The 18,189-nt window shown below is 39.3% G+C and overlaps 2 protein-coding genes across 2 annotated transcripts in view; both read left to right on the forward strand.

Annotated features, from left to right (window-relative positions):
- The window catches only part of LOC121897173 (cyclic nucleotide-gated cation channel beta-1-like), a 36,854-nt gene extending 26,922 nt beyond the window's left edge, over positions 1-9,932 (forward strand). The window contains exons 33-40 of the mRNA XM_042411509.1: positions 676-817; positions 962-1,121; positions 1,804-1,901; positions 2,692-2,775; positions 2,895-3,013; positions 3,754-3,900; positions 6,408-6,594; positions 7,960-9,932. Of these exons, the coding sequence (XP_042267443.1) occupies positions 676-817; positions 962-1,121; positions 1,804-1,901; positions 2,692-2,775; positions 2,895-3,013; positions 3,754-3,900; positions 6,408-6,594; positions 7,960-8,187 (1,165 nt within the window). The 3' untranslated portion in view covers positions 8,188-9,932. The remainder of the gene's footprint in view (positions 1-675; positions 818-961; positions 1,122-1,803; positions 1,902-2,691; positions 2,776-2,894; positions 3,014-3,753; positions 3,901-6,407; positions 6,595-7,959) is intronic.
- A 5,493-nt stretch (positions 9,933-15,425) lies between these two features.
- The window catches only part of kifc3 (kinesin family member C3), a 57,803-nt gene continuing 55,039 nt past the window's right edge, over positions 15,426-18,189 (forward strand). The window contains exon 1 of the mRNA XM_042420204.1: positions 15,426-15,676. The gene's annotated coding sequence lies outside the window, so the exon portion shown is untranslated. The remainder of the gene's footprint in view (positions 15,677-18,189) is intronic.

The following is an 18,189-nucleotide window of genomic DNA, read 5'->3' on the forward strand; positions in this document are numbered from 1 at the left end:
AAATATGTCTTCATAGTTATAATAAATACTAAACACTTAAAATGTCCTTATATCTGCTTATAACTACATTAAAGTGTGTTATAAATCATTTATTAACTGTTTATATACTATTATCAAAGATAAATACAGGGACTTAAAGTTAATTGTTACCAACATTTCAGCACACAAGTAAATTTTCCAGAGTAAATTTTTTTAAAATTAGTGTAATTTTCCAGACCAACAAAAAATTTCATTTTTAGGTTGTTAAGAATTCATACTTTAAGTGTCAATTAACAGGTAAACAGGTAAATGTCAGAAAATATGGAAATGTTACATAAATAAACATACACAAACACATTTTAAGGTTTGGTTCTTCACTTTTTAGCTTTTTAACAAATATTTTTTGACATATAACAGAAAAGAAGAAAATTATCTGTATTACAGCTTTTCAGATATTAAACCTCTGATATTTATAATTTCTGATAAGTTATTGAAATTATTCCAGTTCTACATCTTAAAATGAAAAAAATAATGTTGTTGTCCAGTGAGACATTTATCTCCAAGTATTACTGTTTCAAAACTGTTTACAATTCTTTAATCTTAAAACTGCTTTTACTGAAAGATTCATATTGTTAAGATGTATAATTTATGAGAAAAATCCTTTTTAAATTGAAGATGATTGTTTTTTTCCTACAGTTACATCCGCTGTTACTACTTTGCTGTGAAGACGTTGATCACCATCGGAGGGCTGCCAGACCCGACCACCGTCTTTGAGATCTGCTTCCAGCTTATCAACTACTTCGTTGGCGTCTTTGCTTTCTCTATCATGATTGGTCAGGTCAGTTATCCATCGCACCGCTTCCACAGACAGATTTGGGGATTTGGGGGTTCTACCTGGCAGGAGAACCAGATCAGGGAGTGTATCTTTGATTGGTTCAGCTGGTCCTGACCCAATTCTGTCCCCTCTGATCTGGTGTCCCAGATGAGAGATGTGGTCGGAGCTGCGACAGCTGGTGAGAACTACTACCGAGCCTGCATGGACAGCACCGTCAAGTACATGAACTCCTACAACATCCCCCGAGAGGTCCAGAACCGCATCAAGACCTGGTACGACTACACCTGGCAGAGCCAAGGCATGCTGGGTAAGAAACTGGAGACAAACGTTTGGTTAAATATCTGAATCTGAGACAAAAGCTGTTAGAGAAAGATCAGTCCAGGTGGTCTATTCAAATTATTTCAGCTCCACAACGATTACCAACATTTTTGTATGATTCCACTCCGAGTGGGAAAGTGACCACATACACGACCTACTTCCACATCAGGATGAGACCCATGTTTATAATAAAGTGAAAAACAGTGTGAAGTTCAGATTCCCAGTAAATACACAGAACCAATGAGTGGTTCAAGTTCCAGTAGTTCAACTTCCCAGTAAAAACCAGTGGCGAGAGAAATACTCCTATCATTTTACTTAAGTAAAAGTATCAAAACACAGTGTAGAAATACTCTGTAAGAAGCAGAAAGAACGTAGTAGCACCCAAATATATTTAAAGTACCAAAAGTAGAAGTACTCAGTATTTAGGATCATATATGAAATATTATTGTATTATAACTGTTGATGTATTAATGTGCAAGCATCACTTTAATGTTGCAGCTGGTAAAAGTGGAGCTGATACTCAAGTAAAGTACAAGTACCTCAAGATTGTACTTAGATACAGTACTTTAGTAAATGTACCACTGGTAAATACACAGAGTACAGGATCGTCCAAATTCCTCGCAAATGTACCAGTAAGGTTCCAGTTGAGTTCATTAATGTTTCCTCTACAGATGAACAGGAGCTGCTGGTGCAGCTTCCCACTAAGATGAGACTGGACATGGCTGTGGACGTCAACTATGCCATCGTCAGCAAAGTCGCCTTGTTTCAGGTCAGAACACAGAAAACACACAAATAAATAAGTAAGAGTTTGATTCTAATTAACTTCTATTTTTACCCTTAAAGTCAATCAAAAGAAATTCTAAAATTTCTACAGCACATGTGGATCTTTTTATGGCCGTCTGTGAAGTTACATCACTGTTTTATTGTATTTATGTAGTTTAATGGTTGATAGTATATAAATGTGTATATTGTGTTTATATGTAGTTTTAATGGTTGATAGTATATAAATGTGTATATTGTGTTTATATGTAGTTTTAATGGTTGATAGTATATAAATGTGTATATTGTGTTTATATGTAGTTTAATGGTTGATAGTGTATAAATGTGTATATTGTGTTTATGTAGTTTAATGGTTGATAGTGTATAAATGTGTATATTGTGTTTATATGTAGTTTAATGGTTGATAGTGTATAAATGTGTATATTGTGTTTATATGTAGTTTAATGGTTGATAGTGTATAAATATGTATATTGTGTTTATGTGTAGTTTAATGGTTGATAGTGTATAAATGTGTATATAGTGTAAATACAGTCAGATGTGTAGCTCTCTATAGAATGTACTACAGTGTATCTACAGGAACGAGTCTGTTTTTTGGTTGAATATAGATGTATTTCATTGTGGTTATGATCCGTATGAATACATGTTAGTGTTTGAACATAAACTGAAGAGTTTGGAAGTGAGGATGTAGTCACTGAACGCTTTCTGTGACTTCACTTAAATTTGAGGTGAATGTGGGATAAATATATGTGTGTGTCTGTGTGTCTGTGTGTGTGTTTCAGGGTTGTGACAGACAGATGGTGTTCGACATGCTGACGAGACTCAAATCTGTTGTCTACCTGCCCGGAGACTTTGTCTGTAAAAAGGTGAATACACACCTGTCCTCAGTGTTAAACCTGTTAACCTGCTACTGAGAGCTGCAGCAGGCTGTGTTGACCTGGTGTGTGTGTGTGTGCGTGTGTGTGTGTGTGTGTGTGTGTTGCAGGGGGAGATCGGCAGGGAGATGTACATCATTAAACAGGGGGAGGTTCAGGTGGTGGGCGGTCCTGACCTGCAGACGGTGTTTGTCACCATCAGAGCCGGCTCTGTGTTCGGGGAGATCAGGTCAGAGCTGCTGCCTGTGATCCAATTAACCTGCTGAATAAATTGACCAAGGGATGAAGTGGCTGTCTGTTTTTATTTAAACTACTGTTCAAATTAAATATGTGATCTTCGAAGAGACGTGACATCAAACCATCTGAGAATTAAATGCAGCTTCCTTAAACCACAGTCATAGTGATGAACCTACAGAGAATCATCAGTGACTCTGCAGCTCCTCTCGGCTTTACGGAGCTTTATAGTGAGTTTCAGCTCATTGTTTATCTGTCCGGCTGCAACTTTACTGCTCTGGTTCACTCTCAGCGTCTCATAGCGTCGTTTTCAGAGAAAAAGCTGTAAAAAGCCGCTGTACACTACCTGCTCAGCACCAAACAGACACAGTTAGCTGTAGACTAGCTGGTGAATATAGTGAAGCATTTAGCAGCTAAAGAGCCAGATATTTCCCTCAGGAGTTGGTGGAGAACAAAAACAGAGCTAAAAGAGAGTGAATATTGGACTTACATTCACCAGGTGGACAGAAACACGACTCCACATGAATGATAATGTTGCTCCGTAACTGCTGGATGTGGAAATAAACAACTATTTGCTAACAAGTTCAACATATCAACTAAAAGATGATGATGTGTCATTAGCCAGGTTTCCATCCAAATATAGCGCAAATTTTAACAGAATTTCCCCCAAATCTGCATGTTATTTCATTATTAACATTGAAATGTGCATTTTTGTCTTTCTCTCTGATTGGTCAGTTTGCTGGCAGGAGGTGGAGGAAACCGTCGCACAGCCAACGTGAAGGCACACGGATTTGCCAACCTCTTCATCCTGGATAAGAAGGACCTGGCGGAGATCCTGGTCCACTACCCAGAGTCCCAGAAACTCCTGCGCAAGAAGGCCAAGTAAGAGTCCACAACCCCAAACTGTTTCATGAAGCTGAGGAGGGCATCAGCCTACTTCTGTAAACTTAGTGTAAACTGCTTTCACCTTCTTTACAGTCTTTGAAAAAAATGAAAAACAGAACAGAAGCAAAGTAAAATACAGTATATATACATACATATATATATACACTACCATCATCTACATCAAAACAGAGTTCAAATTAAATTAAACTCTGCACCATTTAATTAATAACAAACTACAATAGCGCGGTTGACACTTCATGCACTTTACACACATGAAAACACAGTGTGGTCGACTGCTCGCACCGCAATTCCAGGACTCACACAGGACTCACATAACTTCTGAAGAGTTCTTATACATGCATATTTTAACCAGATATGTGCATATTTACCAACTACTTTCCACAACGGACTCACAGCGTCGTCCACCCTGCTCAATGAAACCAGAAACAAAGACCAGGATGCACTTTGTGGTGTAAAATTAATCTTACTCAACGCTGCCATCTGGTGACCAAAGTTAGTCACAGCATTGGAAACTCTGGCAGCACATTTTCAATCTACTACACATTTGTTTAAACATCAATGAACATATGTATTAATATTTAAACGATTCTGAGAGCTAATTTAAGCCTTAAAAAACTATATTTCAATAAATTTACCATTAATTAATTATAAATTTAACATGAGGATCAAACCAGTGCAGCAGCTTCTCACAACATTTAAATTGTTTCATTAATTGATTCTTGAATTTCATCCAATAATGTAGTTGAAATAAAGTGGAAACATCTCCATTAATGAATGAATAATTACCACTTTTAAGCCTAAAAACATAAATAAATGAATTAAAGCTGTGTCGTTGGTCGGGACCTCGCACTCTGGCCCGTCAGGATCACATCATTTTGCTTTTTAAAACTGAGGGATATTTCTTACAAGTGTGGTGTGCTTTTATTTTGAAAGTTTGATTGACATGTGTACTGTCAGGTGTGTAGAGACAATAAGTAACTGCAGCTGGACACAGAAAAATACTCATATATTTGAATGGAGAGTGCGAGGGAACCCACACCTTTTTGAACATTTACTGCTTCCACATAGTTTTAGATACAAACTTCATTTGAACTTTAAATGAGTCACGAGACTTTGACCTACAAATATTGAATTTACATGTGTTTTTTTTCTTTTATTGTTTTTGAGATATTAGAGTGTGAGTTTTAAAGTCTTTTCTTGCTCCTCCTGTGATTTTATAATGAGTGTGTATTGCGGAATGTTTCACAGCACTGAGGGAGTGACATCACCAGGAGCAGTTGGAGAGGAGGATTTTAGAGTACACTTTTTGTGAAATATCCTCATAAATCCCATGACTTTGGCCAAATCTTACATTAAAAATCATGTTTTAGTAGGAAATTTTGTGGTGAATCCATTGATACGGGTTTGAAAGTGGTCAGACTTATAGTTTAGACGTCAGAAGCCTCTGTTTGACACAAAGTTCATACCTCCCATTGTTTTACATTGTAAGGTGTGATGTGGCACTGCAACTTTCAGGGCTTATAAAATCCATACCGTTCGAGTTATTACAGAGTTTTTAACAACTTTTTTTCAGCACAGTGTCATAAGTCATCTATTAAAGTTTGAAGCCGATACCATTAACACCCTCGGAAGAGATAGCATTTGTTTGGGGTCCAGAATTGGGGCAAAGTCTTATTTTGAAAGGCTGATTACGGACTTCCTATTGGATTTAGGTCAGGGGTGTCAGCATATGATTTGTAGGTCTTTATGAGATGAATAATTGAGTTTGGTTTGATGTCTCTACGACATTCCTATGGACCGTGGCGGCCATTTTGTTACATAGGTGGCGCTAGAGAGCACATTTTGGCACTTAAGGGGTTAATTTGTACATTTTTAACTAGACCTGATGTGCGTGCCAAATTTGGTGAGTTTTTGAGCATGTTTAGGGGGTCAAATTAAGGGTTTAAGTGGCGTAATAATAAAGAAACAAACAAACAAACAAGCAAACAAACGCCCTTAGGGCTCGGTCCCTAATTAGTTTTGTGTGGTGTCGGAACCGCCTGCTCTACTCTCCTTCGACCTGTCCCGTCTGAGCTCTCTCCTGTCCTGAACAGGATTAGACTCGGCTCTAATCTCTCTCAGGTCGATTATACTTCCTGGGTGCAGACAGCCAGAGAACGGGGTCAGATCAGCGGCGTGATCCTCCTCCTCCTCCTCCTGCTCAGCTTCATGTTCTCTCCTGAGCTCCTCAGTCAGAGCATGTTGCTGCAGCAGAACGGCTGGGTGTGCTGGAGGTGCTGCAGGTGTTGGTATGAACGTCCAAGATTTTAAAGGTTGTGTTTGCAGCAGCAGATTGAAGAAAATTATCTGTCTTGTTTAATTATTCTTTTAAGGTGGAATTTTGGAAGGATTTTTTGGACTCAGCAGCAGAAACAGTTTGGATGTTTGTCTTGTATGTGACGGTCTCCTCACGCTGAACGTGTTTTCCTGTTTTGTCCGTGCAGGATGATGGTGACAAAGGACAAGAAGCCAGATGAGAAGGAAGGTAAAGAGGCGGTAGAGGTCATCCCACCCAGACCGGACACTCCCAAAATGTTCAAGGCAGCGCTGAAGGTGACTGAGCAGGCGGGAATAGAGGGAACCTTCTCCAAGCTGAAGAAGACCTACAAACCATCTGATGACGGTGCAGAGGTACGACACCATCGGCCTTCAGCTCCACTTCTGTAAACTTATGATTCCGGCTGATAGTTTTTACGCTACTTCACTGATAGACAGCTGGTAACACACAGAGAGACGTAGTGATGCTTTAGGAAAAGACAAAGAAGAAGAAGACTGCTAAAAAGTAAACTTGCTAACATACTTGTAATATACAAACAATGAGGAATATTTATTATTTAATTATCGCAAGTTAATGTCTACAAATTTCTAATTTAATGCAGTAAGGTTGTTTTCAGACCTGTTTACTCTTGAACGGGACTCTGGTTGGTTTTCCTCCTTGGTTGATTCATTTGGGCAGATCTGAACTCAACAACCGCACAGAGACCCTTTAAAGGAAGTGGTCTTGGTTTATTTGTGGTGGGAACATGATCCGACCTCCATCTGACCGACTACGAGGCTGCAAGTTTGAGCTAAACGGCTGCTGTAGCCAGGAGGTCTGACCTGGACTAACAACCAAACACGTCCTCTTGATATTTGAGCAAATAGGAGCTTCTTCAGGACCTTCTTCTTGTGTTAATGTTCTCGCTCCCGCCTCAGACACATCTGACCAATGAGAGGAGAGTTTATCAACTGATCCACTGATTCAGACCAGCAATGAACCGCAGTTGATTTGATTTATTTAAAGTGCTGCTAAATAAGATCTGAGCAAAACTGCTGCTGAACTCAAAAACATGTTGAGCGTAATTTGTGACATCACAACTAGGTCGTAGCCAATCATGGTCCAGTATGCAACCTGAAGCCTCCAGTGAACAAACACTGAGAATGAACTTTACAGTGAAGGAGGAAACATCTGGTGTCCAGCAGGAAAACTTTAGAAATGTAAAATATATTTCCAGATTCTGGATGTTTACATGAAACAGAAGGAGGAGATGATGGTTTCAGGATTTTTAACAACTTAACTGAACTTTTTTGTCAAAAAAACCATATCAGACACAAATTACAGAGCTCCTGAAGTCCCAGAAGATAATATTTTTTTATCTTGTGAACTTACAAATGTTAATGAGTTTTATTGAGGTTTTACTACTTCTGGAACGGTTTCACTTCAGCTCTCTATTGACCTAATTTTTTTATTTGTTGCACTTCTTGTTTTGTCTCTTAACGTCTATCTGTGTCCTCTATTGCTGCTTTAGTAAACACACGTCAGAAGTCTCGGTCCCAGTTGGTTCACACAGCCACAAAGTGAGGACCACACATCCACATATTTGAGGAGGTCACGTGACCTGATCAGATCTGTGGTGATGAGTTGACATAAAAAAAAAAATACCCCAAAGAGCAACAAGCTCCAATCCCAGAAACACAGAAAATATTGATATTTCATTATTTCTTCCTCCCTCGCAGGGTCCCCCTTCCATCTCCCCGCTCCCTCCTCCCTCTCCGATGCACCGCCGCTCTCCGATCCCGCACACCGTGGTCCATGACGACAACGACACAGTGGCAGAGACCGCCGACAGCTCGGTCGTCATCAGAATGACGCCGCGAGTGGAAGGGGAGGAGTTTCTCACCGTGGAGGTCGCACCTGAGGAGGAAGACGGAGAAGAGAAGAAGGGAGACGCAGCGAAGAAATGATTTGACAGGAAGCTGCCGTCCTCACAGGACAGATTTTACTCTTCTTCAACCTGCCTCATCTTCTTCTACAGTGAACGAGTCCCAGAATGCCTTTCAACGACCTCCAGAGAAGGGACAAGGGTTTCGTGCAGGTGGAGAGACAACAACCCCAGTGCATTCTGGTTCTCTGTCTTGCTCCTGTGGGTGTACAGACTCCTCCCTCTGTTTCTTCTTCTCTTCTTCCTCCTTCACCACGCTGTGAAACATCCTCCTCCTCCTTTTTTTTTTTTGCAGTGGCAGCTTCTCGTCTGCCTCACTTGCATCTTTTTCTCACATCATAGTTCCTCCTGCTGAAGACACGAGGAAAAGATGTGAGGAAAGGAAACGAAGAGTGATGAGACGTCCTTTTCCTCTGAACCATCACCTGATGACGACGACGACGGCGCAGCTGGATCAGCTGTCAGTCCACTTTTAAAAGCTTTTACCTTTAAAATAATATAAAGGATGAAGAGTTATCACTGCCAGCGCTATTAGTTTTTATTTATGTCGTCTCATAAGACAAAACTGAAAATGAAATACCGTATTAGCCTGAATATACAACAATGTTTTATTCTGGAAATCACATTTGAGAAAGGCAAGATGAGATCTGGATCCGTATTTATCAAACTTCCCAGAATCACTACAAGGAATCGTCCTAAAAGTTAACGCAGGACAAAAAATACTTCAGATTGAAGAGGAGAGGATGAGACATTACTGTTAGTAGATATATACGCGTCATTTAGCCTTCATAGACTGTAAACAAAGCTACTCACATGGGTTAAAAAATAAATGCAGCCTATTAAGTCAATTAAAATAGTAGGTGGGCCATTCAACCACGTCGTTTTACAATCCCTATAATATTGCAGCATATATTGCACATGTTGCATCTTTCAATAAGCTTATTCTCATCAAACATTCATAAAACATCTCTCCTCTCATGGAACATCTCCAGGTGAGGACGGGACAGACCGGTTACGAGTGATTTCCTAGTTTGAGGAGCTTTGATAAATACGGTTTTGAATCATCTGTCAAACAGTTGAGCAAGAATTACTGCTGTGAGAGAGGATGAGGAGCTCGGACAGACACGACGATCAGTGATACACTAATGTTGTGATTTATCTTCTGCTGTAACAGAAGGATGAAGACTCTCTTCTGCTTGGATTAATAATATCTCAGCTGGACGAGTGTCAAAGTGTGATGGAAAACAAGGAGGAGGTCATTATATATTCAGGCCAATTCGGTAAAAAATCTCTGCATGTAACCCTTCAAGTGTTTGACAGATATATTATATACATATTCAGACTGTACAGATCAGTCAAACCACAGTTTATAAGTTTACTTCACTGCAGACGCTGACTGAACATGAGACATCTCTACTGGCAGCAGTGTGTGTTTTTTTTTACATATGAATCATTTGCATTTATGAATATTTGGTTGTAAATTCATCATTTTATAAACCAAGTTATTATTATAATATCTTATAATGTGCAGAAATAGTTTTAGTTTTGTTCACCCTAAAATAGCTTTTAAGGGAAAAAGGAAATGATGTAATTATGGCTCCAATCGAAATATAGTTTCAGTGACATTAGACTGAATGTAAATAACGACGATAGATCATTAAAATGTGTCTCTTGCTGAAAGACAACAGACTCTTTGTCTTGTGTCTGATGTTGTTTTAAGTCAAGTTAGTCAAACACATTTGGTGAATAAAGCGAGATGTATTAGAGAAGAGTTGTACGATGTATTTTCATGTATTTCCTGTTCTGATGTCGGATGTTAAACATGGTCAAAGTTCCAGTTTGTTTGCTTTTTTTACTTTCGAGACGAGATGACAGCTCGTCACATGTCCAGAAGTTGACATTTGGAGTAAAGAAGGAGAAAAAGAAGTGAAATCCTGCTACTATAGTTTGTTTACGTAGCCTCCGGAGCTGGAGGAAGCTTCCTGAAAGCTGACCAATCAGAGCAGAGCGGGCTCATCAGGAGGCGGGGCCTTAAAGAGACAGGAGCTAAAACGGCCTGTTTCAGACAGAGGCTGAACTGAGGGGCTGCATAAAGGACCAGTAGAAGATAAATAAGGAGTTTTTAACTGGAAATCATGCAAAGGTATTCCAGTAGAGCCCCAGAATATAAATATAGAGCTGGAAATATGCAGAATATGTGTCCTTTAATCAGACCTACAAGAAATATATCCAGTAAATTGAACTATTGTGAAGCAGAAAACAAATGAGAACTACACATTTGTAGTAATATGACCTGAGCTGGTTCTGATATTTGTTCGCAGTGTCATAAAAGACTTCAGTGTAGAAGCACAAAGAAAATCATCCTTCATCATCGGAGGAACAAGCAGAAATGAAATAAGGTAAATGAGGCAAATTTCCTTTAATGATCAGATTCACATGAAAATTTGTGAGCTCTAAAATTTAGGGTTGTGAAGATTTTGGGAATCTAAAAATCTCAAAAGTCAGAGGAAGTTGGGAAATCCCTGAGTAAAGGTGCAGTACCGTCTTTGACCACACAGACTGACTGACATTTACTGGCGGTTACAACCCAGAGGGGCGCTGTTCCACTCGTTTGAGGAAACTCAATGAAAAAGGGGCACGAAATGGCTGCTACAAGTAAATAAAAGGTGTCTGTTGTGTGACAATAACAATCCTTGGCTATATGTTTATGTAACTTAATTTCCCAGAGTTCCTAGCTTCTGTTCTGCAGCGTTGATGCTCCTCAGCACAGCCACTGACTCACTGAGCTGAAACACTGATTATATTTAAGACACAACATGTTTAAAAGTGATGATGTACAGTAGAAGTCTTCATGTTTTGTATATTTTTACTGATACTAAACATATCTGTCAGATGATTAAATGAACTTACAGCTCTGTAGTGCTTGCTGATCGATCTGATGATGATCATGATGTGTGAAGAACATTGTATTTTTCTGCCACATCTGGCTGTGATTGGTCGTTATCTATTTCCTGTTTCCGCTGTCAATAACTGTCTAACTCAAGCTGAGCTCTAATGCTTTTTAATGATTTTACTCCACTAGTTTCCAGGTCATTTGGGCTCATCGCTGTGAGTGGTTCGGTTTGTTCAGGTTGGAGTAAAAGCTGTCAATCGAACTGTGTGGACTAAACAACGGCACCAGTTAGAGCGTTTTCCCTCCCAGTGTAGTTCATCCTGGTTGAATGTGACTCTGGTTCGATTCGTTGGTGCAGATCTGAACTCTCGAACCAAAACAACCTTTACAGGAAGTGATTTCAGTTCATCCTGGGTGGGAACGTGACCTGACCTCCATCTGACCGACTACAAGGCTGCATGTTTGAGCTAAATGACTCCAATGGCCAGGAGCAGCAGCTAGCAGCTAGCAGCTAGCAGCTAGCAGGAGAATGATGGAGGTCTGACCTGGACTAACAACCAAGCACGTTGTCTACTTGATATTTGGGTAGATTGGAGCTTCTTCAGGACCTTCCTCCTGTGTTTACATTCTCTCTCCCGCGCCAGACACATCTGACCAATGAGATGAGAGAACGTTCTCACCTGGCTTTAATGATGCGTTTTGGTTGGCTTGTGAAAAGAAACTGAAGCTAGTTTACCAACCAGACCAGAACAAACACACTAGAGATTTGAAAACGACCTTAAAAAGGAAGAAGTGATCGGTATAAGTGATCTATAAAATAACACAAGATCATTTGGTAACCATGGTGAGGATTTTCCCTGATCAATCAATCAGAGAAGAGCAGTTAAGCTAAATTTATTTTGGCAGTTCCTCATTACAAAGTAAGTGAAAAGTATCAGTTACACACACACACACACACACACACACACACACACACACACACACACACACAAAACAGTCAAGGAACTTATCTTCTAATAGATATAATCATCATTTGGTAACCATGGTGACACGTAGTCATGTGAGCATGAAATGAGCAGCAGCAAATGTTATCTAGCATGTTTAAAAGGCCTTTGTGCTGGTTATCTTAGCTGAGTAGTTAAAGATAAAGGTAACAATTTATTTTAAAAGTCTCTTAATTTTATACTAATTTCCTGGAAATAATTTGCAGGTATTTAATGGTTCATTTTTAGGGCATTTTAAAGAGTACAAATTGTAAGAAAAAACAGAAAAAACTGTTGGTTGGTTTAGTTTGTAAGTGCCGACTCCCACTCATTACGTTACACTGTAACACAGTTCTTAGTTTCCGTGCCGGGACTCTTGTCTTCTTCCCCAAACTGGGAACGTGCCGACTCAAATCTACTGCAGGTAAAACATAAGTACCTCAAACAACCTCACTTCAAAAAAATCTGAACTTACCCTTTAACCAACAGAAAATACTTCCAGTGTGTAATTTTGTGTGTAAAACTACATATTAGCATATTAGGTTTTTTTAAATATAATTTCCTAAAAGTAGCTTCTGTGTAACTGTTAATTTCTTTGAAAGGGTTTTGGGAAACGTGCTCATTATCGAGTTTTTAAGAAACAACCTAAAATGCTAAGATGTAGTTTGACACACAAAACTACACACTGAAAACTGATTATTTCCTGTCAGTTAAAGAGTTAAGAGTCTAATGTAATCAGACAAACTAACAACTACGTATGAAACCATATATGACGAATCAGCACTTAGCAACTAAACCGACTTTACACTTTTCTCTGTTTTTCTTATAATTTGTACCAAATCGCAACCTGTAAAATGTCCTGAAAATTAACCGTTAAATATCTGCAACTGACTCCAGGAAATCAGTATAAACTTAAAGTGTTACCAAGATTTAAACAAATACTAGCAAATATTAGATAGATATTAACAAAAAGAACATACCTGTCAAAGCTCAAATGAAATTACTTTTCCAATTAGCATTGGTTAGCCGCTGCGCTAACTGTGTTATTTTGGTAAATTTGCACAGAATGTTCTCCAAAATATGTGACAGAAATATAATATTGTGATTAGAAATATGTATGTTCTCATTTTAGCCACACGGCCTCGTTCACCTCCAGTCACTTTTACTTGTTTATACTGACTGCTGCTAGAGGGCGCCGCCGAGCTTTCTGATGAGGAAATATAGAGCTGCTGGGAGAAATGTAGTGCCGACCATATATAGAAATACTAAGTGTGTGTGTTTGTGTGTGTGTGTGTGTGTGTGTGGCAGGAAAAGCTTCAGGAAGCAGAGGAAACTCATTGTGTCGGCCAGAGCTGAAGAGGAAAGACTGAAAACAAGAAAAGGCGGGAAAACAGAAACAATGCAGAGCTGAAAGCTGCTGCTGGACACAGGAAGCATCGTCACACTGCGCTCTGAGAGAGTAGAAGAAGAAACGTGACACTAAATAACTGCTGGATTTTCACTCTGAACGCCGATATAATGAAGATTTGATGTATTTCTACTATAGTTTGTAAATAACATGATTTGTAATGGTCACATGTATTCTACCTGTTTTAATGAAATAATATTTTTAAGAACATGAACTCCAGCTTTTCTCTCACCTCTAAATAATTACTGTTGTGTTAAATTTGACATAAAAGACACAAGATAAGTTTTGCATTTTCTTTATTTACAGTCATGACAATCATTCTTTTCTTGCTCTCACATGGAAGCAGGTTTGTTTATTGTTTCCTCACTAAAGTCTTACAGTATTTAGAGTTACAGTATTTTGAGGGACTGTTATCCCAGAAAACGCTCCCACAACCAAACACTGTAGCTGTTGTCTGAAGGTCACAACACTGACGAGTGAAACACTTTTATTATAACGAATCTGTGAATCAACTCTTGTTACTCTGAAGTCGTTAAACTGCTTCACTGTTTGAGCTGAACTGAATCAAACGGAGGTTTTGATGTGTTTCATGTGATTAGTGTTTCAGCTCCACTTTCATCTGTTTGAACCGGAGGTGATGCTGCCTTTAGGGTGCCCTCGTAAACTCCAACTTCCTTCCCTGCAAAGCAGTACACGGATCCCTTTGAAGCTTTTAGGAAGAAATCTGTAATCAGAGTTCAGATTTTTTTTGTTGTAAAATGTTTTTTTTAAGTATTCATTAGTTGTTTTGTTGTTTTTTCTCTTGTTCCAGCTGTGACCCTTTGTTGAAAAAGCACCGTCCACTAAAACCACTCAAATCTATACAATCTGCATGCTGCTCAACCACACGTCAGCCATTTAACAGCATAGTTTAGCATTAAGACTGGAAGCAGCGGAAACATCTAACCTGACTCTGTCCAAACTTTTAAAAGACACACCCAGCAGCAACTAAAGCTCACTAACACGTCGAATCTGGAACTATTTCTTCATGAACAGTTGGTACAGTGACAGTTTGCAGATTGCTGAAGTCTTTTCATCACAGTTTACTCAAGTACTGTAGTTAAATACAGTTTTGAGGTATTTATACTTTACTTGAGTATTTCCATGTGATGCTACTTTCTACATTTCAGAGGGAAATATTGTACTTTCTACTCCACTACATTTATTTGACAGCTTTAGTTACTTTTCAGATGAAGATTTGACACAATGGATAATATAACAAGCTTTTAAAATACAACACATTGTTAAAGATGAAACCAGTGGTTTCCAACCTTTTTGGCTTTTGACGTCTTACAAAAAGCAGTGTGTAGTCGGGGTCACATTTCACATGTCTATGAGTTGTTAACAGCTCCACCAAATAGTGATTTTTCCCTCTAAACTTCTCACATGCTTTCATTTCAATAAATGTTCAAATGATCCAATATTTCAGCACAAATCAAAGATTAGAGAAAAAGTCCAAAAACTGAAAACAGATTTGTGTATCAGAACTTTGTTTTTTCTTCTTTCCTCTCCCATTAATCATCTCACCACCCCTCAGATTTATCTGCTGACCCTTTGGGAACCACTGGACTAAACTAGCTAACTGTATATAAAGTATTTGAGCTCATAATACTTATGTACTTTTACTGTAGTAGGATTTTACATTGCTGTATTAGTACTTTTACTTAAGTAAAGGATCTGAGTACTTCTTCTATGGCTGGTTATGAGGATGTTATGGGATAAGAATTCTTGTTATCATTCAAGAGTTTCTATTTATGCATAAAAGAAATAATAAGTCATTATTGATGTCATATCAGTGAAAAAAGTCTCCAGTTTTCCCTTGTTTTGAATCCTGGAACATTACTTTCATGTGGTCCTAATGATCCATCCCACAAATGCGTCCCGCCCTCATCCCAATAAATTCACTACGTGTTTTCCTCGCCCATGCGCGCCCGTTCTCACATGTCCGACAGCCCGTGAAGGCAGCACAGACAGCGGCGCAGAGCAAGCAGAGCAGCGGGGCGACAGACGGAGCCTCCACCGCTGGAAAACTGGACATTAACCGCCGCTATAGCCACGTTTAACTTTTAATTCACCTTTTCACAAGTGAACTCTTTACCCGAGTGACACTGGGAGGAATTTACCGCGAGGAAACGGCGGAAAGAGGGAGAGGAAGAGGAGGGAGAGGAGTCGCTGCTGTGGACCAGAGGTAAGGAAAAGTTTGGTGTCTTGGAACTTTTTATTCCTTCCGTCTTTGGCTGCTCAGATTCTGGCTGCGGTGGTTTGTGGGGACGCTGGACTGACGGTCCCTGTCGTGTTGTTTAGCTGTTTGTCCTTCAAATGAACCAGCTGTTAAAAGTGTCACACAGTGCAGATCTGATTCACCTCACTGTGGTTCAATGTGTGCGTTTCTCTTTTCATGCGGACGTCCAGCAGTTTCCACCGATTCAAAGCTCTTTTCTCTCCGCGGCGGGTTTAACAAAAGAGACACGAGCTCACCTGGTCAACACTCTCACACACACACGCACACACTCACACACACTCACACACACACATAGAGACACACATACACACACACACACACTCACTCACACATACACACACACACACACACACACACTGAAATACACACATAGACACACACACTCACACTGAAATACACACATACACACTGAAATACACACACACACACTCACACACACATACACACACACACTGAAATACTCACATACACACTGAAATACACACTCACACACACATAGAGACACACATACACTCACACACTGAAATACACACTCACACACACTCACACACATACACACACACACTGAAATACTCACATACACACTGAAATACACACACACACACACACATAGAGACACACATACACACACACACACACACACTCTGAAATACACACACACTCTGAAATACACACACACTCTGAAATACACACACACACTGAAATACATACACACACTGAAATACACACACACACACACACACACACGGAAATACACACATAGACATACACACACTGAAATACACACACACTCTGAAATACACACATAGACACACATAAACACACTGAAATACACACACATAGAGACACACGAACACTAACACACTGAAACACTCACACATACAGAGACAGACAGACTCACACACGTGTTTGTGTGAGTCTGTCTGTCTCTGTATGTGTGAGTGTGTTAGTGTGTGTGTGTGTTTGTCTCTCTGTGTGTGTGTGTCTGTGTGTGTGAGTGTGTGTGTATTTCAGTGTGTGTGTCTGTCTCCGTGTGTGTGTGTGTGTGTGTGTGTGTGTGTGTGTGTGTGTGTGTGTGATGATTTCAGGGCTGAACCGTATCAATATATATTTCAGCTGCTTGTTGTTTTTTCACCAACAGTCTAAAACTCAATAAAATCACATTTAGAAGCAGAAAATATTCATGTATTAATAAAATAATCACTGATTGTTTGTGGATCAATAATCAAACCCTGCTGCAGTGATGATGATGATGATGATGATGAGTAAAGATTCTCTCCAGACATGTTTATAGATGGACATAAAATACTTTGAATAATAATGTCTGATAGTTTTTCCACAAAAAAGTTAAATAATCTTATTAAAATCCTAAAGTAACGTCTCCTCTTCCTCATTAACAACTCTAGTTTATTAATATGCAAATATATTTACTGCTTCACTGTAACGTCCATCATCAGTGTTTGTGACTGTGACATCACACCTGTGTCAGTTACACACTGGATCACGATTGGCTCCAGACTAGTTGTGATGTCATAAATCCTGCAGGTGCGTTCAGGTGTTGATTTAAACTTTCCTCCTTCACTGCACAGAGAAGAACAAACATCCAACTTCATCTGAAGGAACCGCAAGAAGGAAATATTAAACAAATAAATAAATAAACATAATTGTTTATATATGAAGAGCTGCAGCAACTATTTTGATTATTAATGATTTCAGTCAGTTTTAAAGAAATAATTCAGATGTTTCAGCTTCTTAAATGTGATTTGCTGTTTTTCGTATGACAGTGGGTCGTAGAGCCACAATGATTAAATGAACTATTCAACTAATCAATTATTTTGATAAACAGACTGAACTCTGAACTAGTTTTCACCTTAAAACCAAAGACTGAACTTTAAAGCAGCGAGGAGCAGCTGAACGTCCCCACGCTGCTCGATTTATGTCTTTTTCCTGTCCTTGTGAGGACATCTGGGATGCAGACACACTCCCTGGTTTCCTGTGTGTGTGTGTGTGTGTGCGTGTGTGTGTGTGTGTGTGCAGTGTTGTGGCTGAATCACTGCAGTGATGATGACTGTAACATCAGTGTGTTTGGTTGAGGAGGCGGGCGGCCTGCAGGGTGTGTCTGCTGCGACTGACCGCTCCAGCACAACATTTTCTATAAATAAACTCAGTTTCGTCTGCAGCGTTTTTTTTTTCTTCTTCTATCACCGATGAGAAGCAGCAGCCACATCACTGAGGAAGTCATCATCACATACTTCACTGACGTGGAAGTCGTCTGGTTGTTGAAACCGTATCAACATGAAAAACTTTAACAATTATAAATAAAGATTTAAAATACTGATGTCTTCAACAGTTTAAAACTCCATGATATTCAGTTACTGTTATATATGATGAGAAGCAGAAAAGGATGAGAAGCAAAAAAATGTGACAATGATTTTAAATGTAGTAAAGCTAAAACTTGC

The sequence above is a fragment of the Thunnus maccoyii genome, chromosome 1, assembly GCF_910596095.1.
Source record: "Thunnus maccoyii chromosome 1, fThuMac1.1, whole genome shotgun sequence".
Taxonomy (NCBI): Eukaryota; Metazoa; Chordata; class Actinopteri; order Scombriformes; family Scombridae; genus Thunnus; species Thunnus maccoyii.